General features: G+C 36.0%; 1 protein-coding gene across 4 annotated transcripts in view; it reads left to right on the top strand.

Moving 5' to 3' along the window:
* The window catches only part of LOC125228152 (TOX high mobility group box family member 3-like), a 36490-nt gene that overhangs the window by 17472 nt on the left and 5407 nt on the right, over positions 1-13611 (top strand). For 3 of the 4 annotated variants that reach the window (XM_048132608.1, XM_048132609.1, XM_048132610.1), the window contains 8 exons: positions 1120-1194; positions 9700-9822; positions 11158-11267; positions 11448-11667; positions 12533-12610; positions 12751-12884; positions 12966-13101; positions 13510-13590. In XM_048132608.1, coding sequence (XP_047988565.1) covers positions 1120-1194; positions 9700-9822; positions 11158-11267; positions 11448-11667; positions 12533-12610; positions 12751-12884; positions 12966-13101; positions 13510-13590 — 957 coding nt within the window. The remainder of the gene's footprint in view (positions 1-1119; positions 1195-9699; positions 9823-11157; positions 11268-11447; positions 11668-12532; positions 12611-12750; positions 12885-12965; positions 13102-13509; positions 13591-13611) is intronic. The other variant, XM_048132611.1, reaches the window with a different exon arrangement.

Genomic DNA, 13611 nt, shown 5'->3' with positions numbered 1-13611 from the left:
CTAAAAATGTAGTCTGAGAAGATTGTAGTACAGGATATACGTATTATAAATTTACAAATTAGTTTCAGTATTCAAAATTGTCTAAATTTTATAAATAAGGTCGACTAATTCAGCGCTATACGCGGGTTTTCCTATACGTGCATCAGAGCAAAATTCATAATTAATTTAGTAAGTTCGTTTTTAAAAATTCCGTCTGATAAGAATCAAGATAATAAGATGCTCTAATTGAAATTTGAATTAAATATATCTATTAGATAACGGAAAGTGTAGTATTTCACCAACTAGAACTATAAATTTTACATTATTTTGACGTTTTTCTTCAAAGCACCCTTAATTTGCATCTGCTCATCGTTTGAACTCTCCCTCGTGATATTTTTCATTTATTTTTGGTTTTTGACAGATTAACCAATTATTTTCGATTATAAACTCGACAATATACTCGAAAGTTAACTTGCTTATAAATTAAAATTTCATTGCGATTGTATACCGCAATTTCAATTTAATTAGCAATGCATTTTATCCAAAGTACACGAACCCGAATTGAAACTTCCGCGTCGAAGGGATCAATCACGCAATTCTCAATCAAGCAGAGTAAATAACCAGGATCGAATAATTTGCTCTGCGCCCGATAGTTGGATCTAATCAGCAATTTTCCCAGCAAAGATTGAGAGAACTTGGTTCCTTGATATTATAAAAAGAAAAACGTAATGTAAAATTGATCGTAACTATCATCTAATAAAAAAACTATGTATTACGAGCACAGAGAACTATAAGTGGCAATCTTGATTTTGTTCGCCTATTGGGGTGCGAGGAGCGGGCGGGGAATGTGTTAATGTGATTCAAGGATAACCGTTGAAAGTACTGGCCATCGCAAAATCTATCCTAGTGTAATTACTTCTTGTTACCTACATTTTAAGTACACGCTTTTCAATTTTTTAGTGCGAAAAAACGCGCTGCTTTCGGGTCTGTTACTTGGTCGATAAAAACTATGTATTACGAGTAATATTCTATAGGGGTTGGTCTGTGATTACGAGTATTACTTAATGGTACTAATAATATTATAGATACTCGTAGTTTACTATTTATCATTATTATTGACAGCGTTTATCTTTGTTACAGAGACCAGACAATCTTGAGTTGCCGCTGTCAGTCCCCCGTGACACTAAATCTAGTGTGTACGCTATGAATGATCAGGTGAGCTATTTTATTCCAGTAGCTTTTGGTTCCTCTGTTTGTTTTCAAACTGTGTGTCGTGACCGATGGTATTCGTGAGTGTTTAGAGTTGATTTAAATGAGAACTGAAAGAATAACCTTAAGAATAACCTATGCTTTTCATAAGCAGGCACACTAGGTATATGACTACATAGATAACTAAAAGTACTCGTGGAAACCTCGTTGTGCTGATTTTAATTCATAACCCTTCAGCGCCGAGGCCTGGCCTCAAAGATATACGAGGCCACCTTGATAAAATCCGCTTTAAGCACTGCTATTACGTCGTTATATTTTAAGGATAACGATTATTTTTATGACTTTAGAAATGTAGACCACACGTGGTAATATAGGTATTATTACGTGGGGTTTTGTTTTCTCTATTATGGCTACTAATAGTAATATTTTTAAAATTGCCAAATCGTAAACCACTATTGTGTATTAAGATTATTCTTTATGTAAGGTTTTTAGACAAATTGTTGATAATTTTCGTAGAATTACGAGTAACTATGGACACGATTTGTTACAGCATTGATTGCTGGTCAAAAACGTTAAAAAATGTAGAACGTTTTTAACGGTTTAATTATAGAAGTAAGTTATTGGTAAACAAATAATTAGGTAATATAGGACATAATTATGTACTTACACCTATTGACTGTATCCAACAGTAAGCTTCTTGAGCCTATCTTTTGTAGTGAGTGCTTAGACATGCCGGGTGTTTCCTGTAAGTAAGACAAACAAATAATTAAATTACATATATCGGTATTGAATAGGGATGACACTACATAAAAAATGGCATTCTGTTTAGTCTGTCAGTTAGATCGTCTAAAAATACTGAACACATATTTTTCGCTTTATCTAATAAATGAAAAAAATACAAAGATACGGGGCATCAAAGTTCCGGAGTGGGGGCTTGTGACTTGTGACGTCACTTTTAGGTTAAAATTGTACCTAGGCGTGACGTCACACGAAACTTCAACGCACTGTACGGTCTCGTCATTTTTCGTTTATGAGAAAAAAAATATCCAAAATGATTTGATGATCTAACTGACGGACTAAATAGTTTTTTTTAGTCGACTCGCCTATTCCCCTTACGTTATAACTTTTGATGAACAATTTTTGCAACTTATGAAATCTATCGATTTTCTCTTCGTCTAAAGTTCTACTTATATTATGTTTCATATTTTGACGTATTTCGGTTATGTAAAAAATAAGCAACTAGCCAAAACGTCGCAAAATTTTGCTATCAACAAATTGGATTTTTGTATTTGGCGGTGATATTTCATACCAATTTCCAACAGGTATTGCCAATTTCCAACAGGGACGCCCTTCTCCTCCTTCATACCAGTTTTTTGTAAAGCTACGAACACATTAGTTCGGACGTCGGCGGATGCGATCTAGACAATTGATATACACTGAACTGTGCAAACTACCAGACGTAAGTTGTGGACGTGGCCTTGAGCGCACGGACGTCGACGGGGGTTAAAAATCAATTAATTTTACTCAAAAAAGATGAAAATCGGACTACTATGTCGCGGTCGGGGGTTTTTTTCAAAATTTTAATTTTGTGGTTAGGTTATAATTACCACAGTATTTTAATTTTGTGTAACCACAAAATTAAAATTAAAAAAAAACCCCGACCGCGACATAGTGGTCTGATTTTCATGAAACGTGGCTAAGAACACTCCCGACTAACTCAGCTTTCAAACAAAAAATCGGTCAAGTGCGAGTCGGACTCGCTCACCGAGGGTTCCGTACAAACTTTCAATAGTTGAATCACCAAAATGTTATTCATAGAACTCTACAGATTTGACTAAATCCCTCAAGACTCAATTTCCCACATAACAAGTAATATTTTAATATACGACTTCAATAGTTTACGACTTACGACACGTCGCAAGGACGCTCCTGAACCGACCTCATTATATCAGGAAAAACGCGATGTAGGAAATGAGCGTTCAACGTACAGCGACATTAGGGTGTTTCATTTTTCCAAAATTTTGATTTATCTTTGACTTCGCTTTTCTTCTTGTTTCTACACCTATACAGAGCCCATATACCAAAAATCAGGGAAATCGGACAATATTTAGAGGTCGCACACTGTGGCAACTTTTGTCTGAAGAAGTTAGTATGGGCGCAGGAAAGGCTAGAAACAAAATTTATGTAACTTTTTGTAGTAGGTGGTATAAAAGTGATTTTAATGAAAAGTTTTTATATTGAAGCAAGTTCTTTTAAAAAAATTACTAGTTGACGTGGCATTTAGTTCCTAGGCAAGGTTTCTTATGGTATTTTTTTGGACGCTCGACTTCCTTCTAAGGAACAAGTTTTTTTGGTTTTTTGTCCTGTTTTTGGCATGAAGCAGTGGTCTCTCGGCCCTCTCGGGGCACTGATAACAGGATAGGTGGATGATATCAAGCGGTACATTGGCTATCACCAGGTCCGCCATGGACCGGCTCGGCAAAATATGGAGAATCTTCATCACAAATGCCACTAAAATGCGACTTGTCAGGGCATTAGTATCTCCCAATTTTCCCATATTTCTTTACGGTGCTGAGACGTGGACTTCAAGGGAAAAGAAGATAGATTTCCTAGAAATGTGGTGCTGCAGAAGAAAGCTAAGAGTATCCTGCAGAAGGTTCAGATGCGATGGACCAGCCAAGTCAAGGCTGCACTTAGTGGCCCACTCTACGAATGCGTAAGGAATGTCGATGCATTGTTAAGCTTGCTACCACCCCTGATGTGACGACCACGACCACTCTGCCAAGAGTGTGACGACAAAGAAGAAAACAAGATCGTTCATTGACTTAAGTATATTGACCGGGATATAGACCCTACTTACATTTTTGATTTTTGTCTTAGAACTATTTAATGTTCAGGATGTTAGCGATTATTGTAGCCCTAACACCAGACTTGGTCGATAGTCTAACAATAGTCTATCATACCGCAAAGAAGAGTAAGTATACCTATATATTTAATAATAAAAATTAACGCTCCAGTCAAAGATGAAGAGCAAAACGGTTCTCGCTGAAAGTCGTCGAACATCACAGAAAATGCGTTTCTACTTGCGAACAAAAGATAAGGTTGCGGCTTACACATGTAAGCTAAATGATGATGATGACTTATTTTATGAAGAATGGATGTTACAACTGTTGTATTTTAAGTTTACTTTTACTTTCAAATAAGTTACAACTACTCTATTGTTTTATTTGAAAAGAAAATTGAGTAACATTACTTTTTAGCGACTTTTTTTCAAACTGTTCATGTGTGCGACCTCTAAACAACGTCCAAATCACTTGAAATTTGGTATATAGGCGTTTAAGATAAGCTAGAACCGAAAGCCGAGCGAAATCAGAAAAAATATCACAATTTTATTTTTCCCATACAAATATGAAACACCCTAAGCGACATCTATCGGCAAATTGAGTAAACTAATGTGCGCGAGCTAGTATGAAAGATGGGATAATTGATTATTGCGTGAACCGATTTTAACCATTTTGCCTCTATTTTAAAGCAGGTAATTTTATTGTTATTTTGTTAAAAAATACAGGTACAATAAACACCCGCAAGGGTGTTGAAATTGAAAATGTAAATACGCAAGGTTTTTTATAAATTAAAAAAAGTTTTCAAGATACGTGTACAATTTTATTTTTCCTGTAATATTCATTATAATAGCCATGTTTGGTGAAAATTTCATAAATGTATGTTGGTAAACTTCGGAGATAAGGGGGGGGGGTGGTATTTTTTTTACATTTTCCTTCATATTTTTTTTTTCTTAACAAAAAAAATTATAAAAAATTGTTTTGGTATGTACAATTTGAGGTCTTTCTAACGATACCCCACTTGACCTAGTTACTTGACATTTACAATTTGCCCCCCTTTCATATTGGCCATTTTGTATGATTAATATTAATAAATAAAAAAAATAATCCTTTAATTTTGTAGAGGTTAACAATGTTCATAACTATTCTAAATTTCAAGTCGATAGCATAAGTAGTTCTCGATATACATATTTAGAAATGTGACAGACGGACAGAGTCGCACCATAAGGGTTCCTTTTGTACCTTTTTGGTACGGAACCCTAAAAACTAAATCTAATTCGGGAGATACGATGCCGCAGACAGACACACACACACACAGACAGACAGACAAACAGACAGACAAACACACACACACAGACAGACACGTCAAACTTATAACACCCCGTCGTTTTTGCGTCGGGGGTTAAAAAGAAATATAAGGATATATCAGCAATTCCCGTTAAGTTTGTACATTTGGATCACGTCTCCGATTTGGATAAAAATTGGTAGGCTGACAGAGTCCATGATGCTGAGCAAGATCCGCTAGGTTTCCCAAAATGTCCTATGTAGTTTGTATGAAACCTTCCTTTTTTGTTACCAGGTTTACATTTTCGGTAACAAAAAAGGAAAGTTTCATACAATCAACCTAGGACATTTTGGGAAACCTAGTGGATCCTGCTCAGCATCGTGGACTCTATCAGCCTACCAATTTTTATCCAAATCGGAGACGTGATCCAAATGTACAAACTTAACGGGAATTGCTGTTATACAGTAGGTACCTAACCTACGTATGGGTTGGCGCAGGGAATTGGTAATTAATAATACAGTAAAAAGTTAATATGAAAAGGCTCAGAATATTAATAGGCATTCGTTTGCATAAAGAACAGCCTTGCATGCATATTAAGTTATTAACGTAAATGTATCTACTTACAACATTGCAACAGTATTGGAGTACGATATAAAAACATGGTTATAAAATAAAAATGCCGAAGGAAAATACTTAAAGCAGTATTCGATGTATGTAAATAAATGCAAATAATGGCGCCCCGTATAAAATTAATATCCATGCATTTAAAATGCAGTATAAAAAGAGTCGTCTTACTGCAACCAATCAATATTATTGTCGTCCCTGTCTGTCTGGGTACGTCTCAGGAAGAACAAAACAGGGTCCTGTCCTGAGTGACTGACAGTGATTTAACTGACGAGATGTTCTAGTCTAGGTAGTTAATATATAGGTTGCTAGAACATATACCTACCTACCCGATGCGTCGAATGATTTGTGTAACAGTTTCTGCAAGCCACTTTCGCATAAGTAAATAAATTAAAGCTGTAAAAAAATGTGTTATCAGTTTACATGCCCCTGATAGCTATGCCATAAAATAGTACATTACGATACAAGTGCGTAAAAAAGGAAGTTCGAAACGAGTGGCGATAAATTAAAACACGACCGAAGGGAGTGTTTTAAATCGACATGAGTTACGAATTTCCTTTTCGCACGTGTATCGTACGACGTTTTTCAGTACAGATCTCCGATGTTTCAACCTGACAATAAATGAACATCTTCTCGCACTAGTGCGTAAAAAAAGAACCATCGGTACTGAAATAGTACATTACGATACAAGTGCGTAAAAAAGGAAGTTCGAAACGAGTGGCGATAAATTACGACACGAGTTACGAATTTCCTTTTCGCACGTGTATCGTACGACGTTTTTCAGTACAGATGAGCCTCCGAAGTTTCGACCTGGCATATAATGAACCACTTCTCGCACTAGTGCGTAAAAAAAACACCATCTGTACTGAAATAGTTATTTGTTATACAAGGGGGCAAAGTTGTATTTTAACGCCGAGTGTGGAATTGAAAAACGAGCAAGTGAAAGGATTTTACTAGATTCACCTACTTTTATCAATTTTAAAGCAGTTAATTTGACTTTATTCAAGGTCAAATTACTTTACCCACTAGTGGATAAAATGCGTTTTTACCCGCTGGTATTAAAGGACAAAACACGTGTTTCCGAGCTAGTGAGGGGAAAATAAACTATCACAGCGGTCATCATTGCACAAGCGCGAACCAAAGGATAAAATGGAAACCTTGCAGTCACTTTGACTACCTTTCATCTCAACAATCAATGCGTGGAAGAATCGATTTGAAATTAAAACCAAATAGTTACATAGGTACATTAGGTACTTAGGGAAAATACTAAATAACCTAGATTAGTAAAAGCTTAAAACAACATAAAAACGAAATTACATTTATACGGAACCTTCGGTCCTGGGTGAGCAAGTCCGTTAGGCACTAGTCCGTTGTCTTTGAAACTGAACAACCGGCGAAGGGGAAGGGGAAAAAGCTTAAGGTACTGAAGGTTCATGCAGTAACGGAGATTTCGAAAATTTTATCGCAATTTTACATCAATACCTGCGTATTTATTATTTAGCGAATTTGTTTAATACCTAAACCTATAGAGCAATTTTCAGATGTTTCTCTATTATTAACTACCTATATTCTGCAAATAAATTCCCTAATAAGCAGTATTAACAAATATTATGTATCTTAGATACATGGTGTAGTCCACAGAACTTAATTTAGATAGAAGAAACAAATTCATATATTTGTATAGGGGCCGAGAGCGTGTCAAATTTTGTACTGAAGTTGATTCTTGCCTGTAATTTTAAATATGTCTCAGGCTCTTGATTGTTCATAATTTTTGTGTTGTTGCAATTGAATATCACGTAACGAGGCATTTTTTATGTTTTGGTTGACTTCAACTTACAAAAATTGACGCCCGAAAGCTGCAAGCTGCGAGTAAAGACGGACAACTCAGTGGATTTCACTGAGTTCATTTGACACGCTAAGTAGATACGTTTGCTTGATCTATGGTATATATGACATCTGTGGTGTAGTCAAAATTATAGTTATTATTTAGGTGCAGTAAGTTCAGAAGACGATTTACAGCGTATAGTATATTAGGTACTTTGTAAATTATGTGCTTAATTTTTTAATGTCATCTTGTTATATTGGTGAGCAATAAAGAATATTTGTATTGTATTGTACTTTTTCATTTATTTAAAGTACAAATTGCATATCAATAAATATTATATGCGAACTCCCAGAGCACGCACTTTTATATTCATTCCATCACGTAAAAGACAGAAAGCAACAGAGCTCACTTAAGCTCATTAAGCTAGAATAAGTGTTAATATATAAAGTACTCTTGTTATGCCATGTGTGGGCAAAGAATATATAAAATGTTCAATATGCTAGTATACTTGTGAAATATTTTATGTAGATACATTGATCATCCTCCGTAGTCCTTGTGTTATCGCTTTGACAAGGAATCCCAAGATTTCGCGTAGGCACTAATTTTAACAAAGCGACTGCCATCTGATATGACCTCCCAACTAGTCCTTATTGGGATTAGTCCGATTTCCTTAAGCTAGGAACATACTACGCGGACGTCCGTCGTCGATCGACCGCGGACGGGGATCTGGACAATGAAGCTAGGAACATACTACGCGGACGTCCGTCGTAAAACGACCGCGACCGCGACCTATCAGTGTGCACGGAACAAAACATCCAGAGAGCCAGATTTCGATCGGACGTCCGTGCGCTCAAGGCCACGTCCGCGTCCGTCGACCGATAGTTTGCACGGTTATGTGTATTTCCATTGTCCAGATTCCCGTCCGCGGTCGATTTACGACGGACGTCCGCGTAGTGTGTTCCTAGCTTGAATCATAAATTAAATATAACAAGATCATACCATCCCATACATTAAAATGCGACCGCCTACGAACGCGCTTACACTCCACCACACATAGATGGCGCCACAAAAAATGCCTTGTTGCCACCGATTATTTGTAGATTGGCATTAAGTGACAATTCCGAGCCGTAAATCTATGTCAAAAGTGACACTTAACGCCATCTACAAGTATAATCGAAAGCTACAAGACATTTTTTTTGTGGCGCCATCTATGTGTGGTGGAGTGTAAGCGCGGTCTTAGGCGGTCGCATTTTAATGTATGGGATGGTATGATCTTGTTATATTTAATTTATGCTTGAATATACACTTAACCGTGCAAACTATCGGTCGACGGACGTGGACGTGGCCTTGAGCGCATGGACGTCCGATCGAAATCTGGCTCGCTGGATGTTTTGTTCCGTGCACACTGATCGGTCGCGGTCGCGGTCGATTTACGACGGACGTCCGCGTAGTATGTTCCTAGCTTTACGATGTTTTCGTTCACCAAAAAGCGACGACATGACTGTATCAAATGACATTTCGTACATAAGTTCCGAAAAACTCATTTGTACGAACCGGGGTTCAAACCTTGACCTCCGAATAGAATGTCGCACGCTCTTACTGTTAGGCCATCAGCGCTTATCTATGTAGAGTGTAGACTATGTAGAGAGATACATTGTTAAGACAGAAAGGATTTTAGTTACATTGCGGGCTGTTGAGGGTACATACAATTTTGCAGCCATCAAATACCGTCAAGTAATAAAAGGCGAGTTTTCGTCTTAAGACAGAAGGATTGCAAGAAGTGCAGCAAAGTAGGCTTTCGTCAAATGTACTAATACTCGCACTGGACGGAAACTAGTACGGTACACCCTTTTAAAATAAAAAATTAAAAACCTCACCTTTCTCAAAAATATTAAAGATCTAACTGAAAATGTAATTGTTTATTATTTTTGTTTTAGACCTTTCATACACCATCTTTCGGAGACGAAGAATTCGACATTCCCTCCATTCATGGGCAACATACGAACGGTGGCCAACCCCCTCACATACAATATAGCCAAATGCATCATGCAGCGCCACAGGTAAACAATTTCCATTAAAACCCTAAGTCAAAACCACTCACTTTACGAGTTTGTTTCCTAACATGAGTATCCACTCAGACTTAGTTTTGCAACGAGTTATTTTTCTCTTTTATTAATTTGTTATTAGGCTCCTGCTTATAAAGAAATATCCACCACATGACTTCGACGAAACTAAATAAATATAGTTGTCAAATTCACCTCACTCGGCAAATTTTAGCTGTATAATAATAGGTTTAGTTTATTACTAGCTAGAAAAAATGAACAAATATTCGCTTAAATTGATAAACTTACCAAAAATCCCAGTAACTTAAATTTTAAACCGTTTTTGAAACAACCGGAAAAAAAATCATTCAATGACGTTGACACTGACAGCAGTGCCTTGGTGTTGCCATTATCTTTAATTTTTTGTACTATTCATGCTGTATTCATGTGGTATTCATGGTAGAAACGGGCGGGAACGTTGAACTGAAAAGGCGCGCTGCTGAAAATATTTTTTGAAGACTTATGAAATTCAAAACAAGATGTATTGAGACAACTGAAGACATGCTTACTGGATTTGACACATGATATTAAAAGGAAGACTAATGAAATTATATTTTATAACTTATAAACTATTAAAACAAGAAGAAGAATAAAGGAAAATAGAAATACTTCACTCAAGACGAGGCGGTATGGCCTATGGTCCTAGCCTGTCCAGAAGGACGAAGAAAAAAAAAAACATGGTAGAAACAATACTTTTTAATTGGCCTTTACAAACGTCCCTGACAATCACAATACACCAATACACTTTGAAATTCATTGCGGCATTGAATCGATTAATAGAATTATTTTTTCCTCTTACATAATTTATAATGACGACATGGACTCATTAATACTAGATAAAATGTCAACTATAGATGCATACTTCTCGGCAGTTTCTGAATTCATTTTGTGTATCAAGTTATTTATCTAGAAATTATAAATTTGTTGCACCGTGTGTAGAAGCCTTAATATTAATACTTGCCCCGAACAGCGTTGTCATGTTGACAGATTATATGTTGCTCTCCTTCTCACTTCTCATTGTTTCCGTCATTTAACTTCATTTTTATCACAATTCACATTTCGTTTCCTCGCTTTCGTTGCAAAAAACTTTAATATAATTTTCTGCTTCTTATGTCTTTCCTATTTTATTACATTTAGTTTTAATATTCAAGTAGAAATCTGTAATATAAGTTAAACTTTCGTAGATTTTGTAAACAAATGTTCACTAAACTTTGTGGTTCTTACCACGTTCTTACTGTTTTTACATTTATAGCAAATAATATTCAAGTCCAATAAAGACGGTATTATTTATAGGTGGGAATGATGAACCCCGCCCAAGACGGCCTGGCGCCGCCGGGTGGTGCTCCATCGTACCAACAACCTTTGTACTTGCAGGAGCCACACACACCAGTCACTTCACACAGGTAAATGCTGAAGTTTATTATATTTTTTAGTTTTTAATTGAAGAACATTACAAGTAAATGTTTTTTTTTACTTAAAAATTTATATACATACCTATTATTGGTGTCAAATTATTGTTCTTATTGTGAAATCCAATTGTGAAGCAACCTAAAATATGTACTTAACCATTATTTCATTTTTAGTGGTGCTGGTGCCCCTGCAGGAAACTATGTAATTCAGCAGCAGCCAGGTGGACAACAGAGGCTACTAATGATGCAACCGTCACAAGTCTTGAATGGCCCACCAACCCCTAACACTGGCACTCAGAACTCTGCCCCAGTCTACAGTTCTCCCCAGAGGGCCTCTCCGCCTGGAACCACTAGTGATGACTCTGACGACAGTGTGCCTTCTCACCATTCACAGGTAAATCTTTCATCAGTCATTTCACAGCTTGCCAACAATCAACATTAGCAAATGTTTAGTATAGCATACCAATATGATGGTTGTAAACCATTTTTATATGTACACTCCTCCACAAAGCCTAAATCCATCTTAAGTAATTATCTATAAAATACACTAAATACTACAAAGCTTGTTTTATGTTCTGCCTATGTATACAGATATACATGTTTAAGAATATTTTAAATGTGAACAATGCTTTGGAGGGTAACACATTAAAACACACATATTAAAAAAGTAATGTTTGATGGTTACGCATTATTTAAACTGTAGTAATATATGTTTCTCAAGATTCTTGTTTGATTCATGTGCAAAATAGATATACTAGGTATGCATGCATAATTTATTCTTAGTTATTTTTAACCCCCGACGCAAAAACGACGGGGTGTTATAAGTTTGACGTGTCTGTCTGTCTGTCTGTCTGTCTGTCTGTCTGTCTGTCTGTCTGTCTGTTTGTCTGTCTGTGTGTGTGTCTGTCTGTGGCATCGTAGCTCCTGAATGGATGAACCGATTTCGATTTAGTTTTTTTTATTTGAAAGCTGTGTTAGTCGGGAGTGTTCTTAGCCATGTTAAATGAAAATCGGTCGACTAGGTCGCGGTCGGGGGTTTTTTCAAAATTTTAATTTTGTGGTTAGGTTAGGTTATTATCTAATCAATAAATGTCAACTAAAAATATTTTTTGTGAAAATGTCATACTTTGTTCCATATTATTTTATATATATTAATATAGTTCATTGGCATATCAACTCCTTCATTCATAGAAATAATGAAATTTAGAGAGAAATGGTAGAACATAGAAAATTCTAATGGATTGGTTGTTTGTTGGTAGTTGCCTGGTGATGCGGAAAGCCTTCTGCCTATCCATTATTGCTCAGCGAGCCGGCAGCAACAAACTACGCTTCATCAGGTATAGGCAGACTTTATCCCTTAACATACATATTTCTAGGAATATGTTGTCCTTACATTATATGCATTGCCAATGAACTATATTTGAAATTGAATAGTCAATGTTAGTTGTTGCATTCATAAACAAGTTTACTTCTACAGATGGGTGCTGGCAACATGGGTGTTAAAAGATCATCACCTGAACCAATGGACAATGGGATGAATCGTGGCCAGATGCAAAAAAAACCTAAAGTACAAAAGAAAAAGAAAAAACGTGATCCTAATGAACCACAAAAGTAAGTACTGTGTACATCTTTTACGGACAAATAATAAAATGACCTCTGGATAAAAAAATTAACTTTATTATTCTTTTATAGACCAGTATCAGCATATGCATTGTTCTTCCGAGATACCCAGGCTGCAATAAAAAGCCAAAACCCTAACGCTAGTTTTGGAGAGGTCTCCAAAATTGTGGCTTCCATGTGGGATGGCCTTGATTCTGAACATAAAAGTGTAAGTCACATTTTCATACAATGTTAACAAATTAGTAGTAAGTAATAGTGATTCAAACTCTTTCACAATGGTTTTTTTTTCTATAAGGTGAATATCACATTGGATCCAATTCAAAATCTGACAAGACAACACTATGCATGTATAACAGCAACATCCCTCTCAAACTTCACGACGACATGCAAATCAGATTCAGTGTGCCATGCGCCCAAATCTTACTTTAGTATAACTGTCTAATATAACAACAGCATAGCAATTCTTGTATTTTTTTTCAATGTGCTAATCTCAAGAATAATAATATGAAAATACATCTAGATATATTATTTTTTGTGTAACAGATAAAAACGAGTTTGTTGTAAATGATTCTATTGTGAGTTAGTTATATAAGTTTTTTTATTATTATTTTTATAGGTATACAAACAAAAAACTGAAGTAGCCAAGAAAGAATACCTGAAAGCACTTGCTGCCTACAGAGCTAGTTTAGTATCAAAGGTAAGTCTAGTTAAATTCACA

Source organism: Leguminivora glycinivorella, chromosome 7 (assembly GCF_023078275.1).
Source record: "Leguminivora glycinivorella isolate SPB_JAAS2020 chromosome 7, LegGlyc_1.1, whole genome shotgun sequence".
NCBI lineage: Eukaryota > Metazoa > Arthropoda > Insecta > Lepidoptera > Tortricidae > Leguminivora > Leguminivora glycinivorella.
Note: the sequence above shows the minus strand (reverse complement) of the source record. Positions and strands in the feature narration are given on the sequence as shown.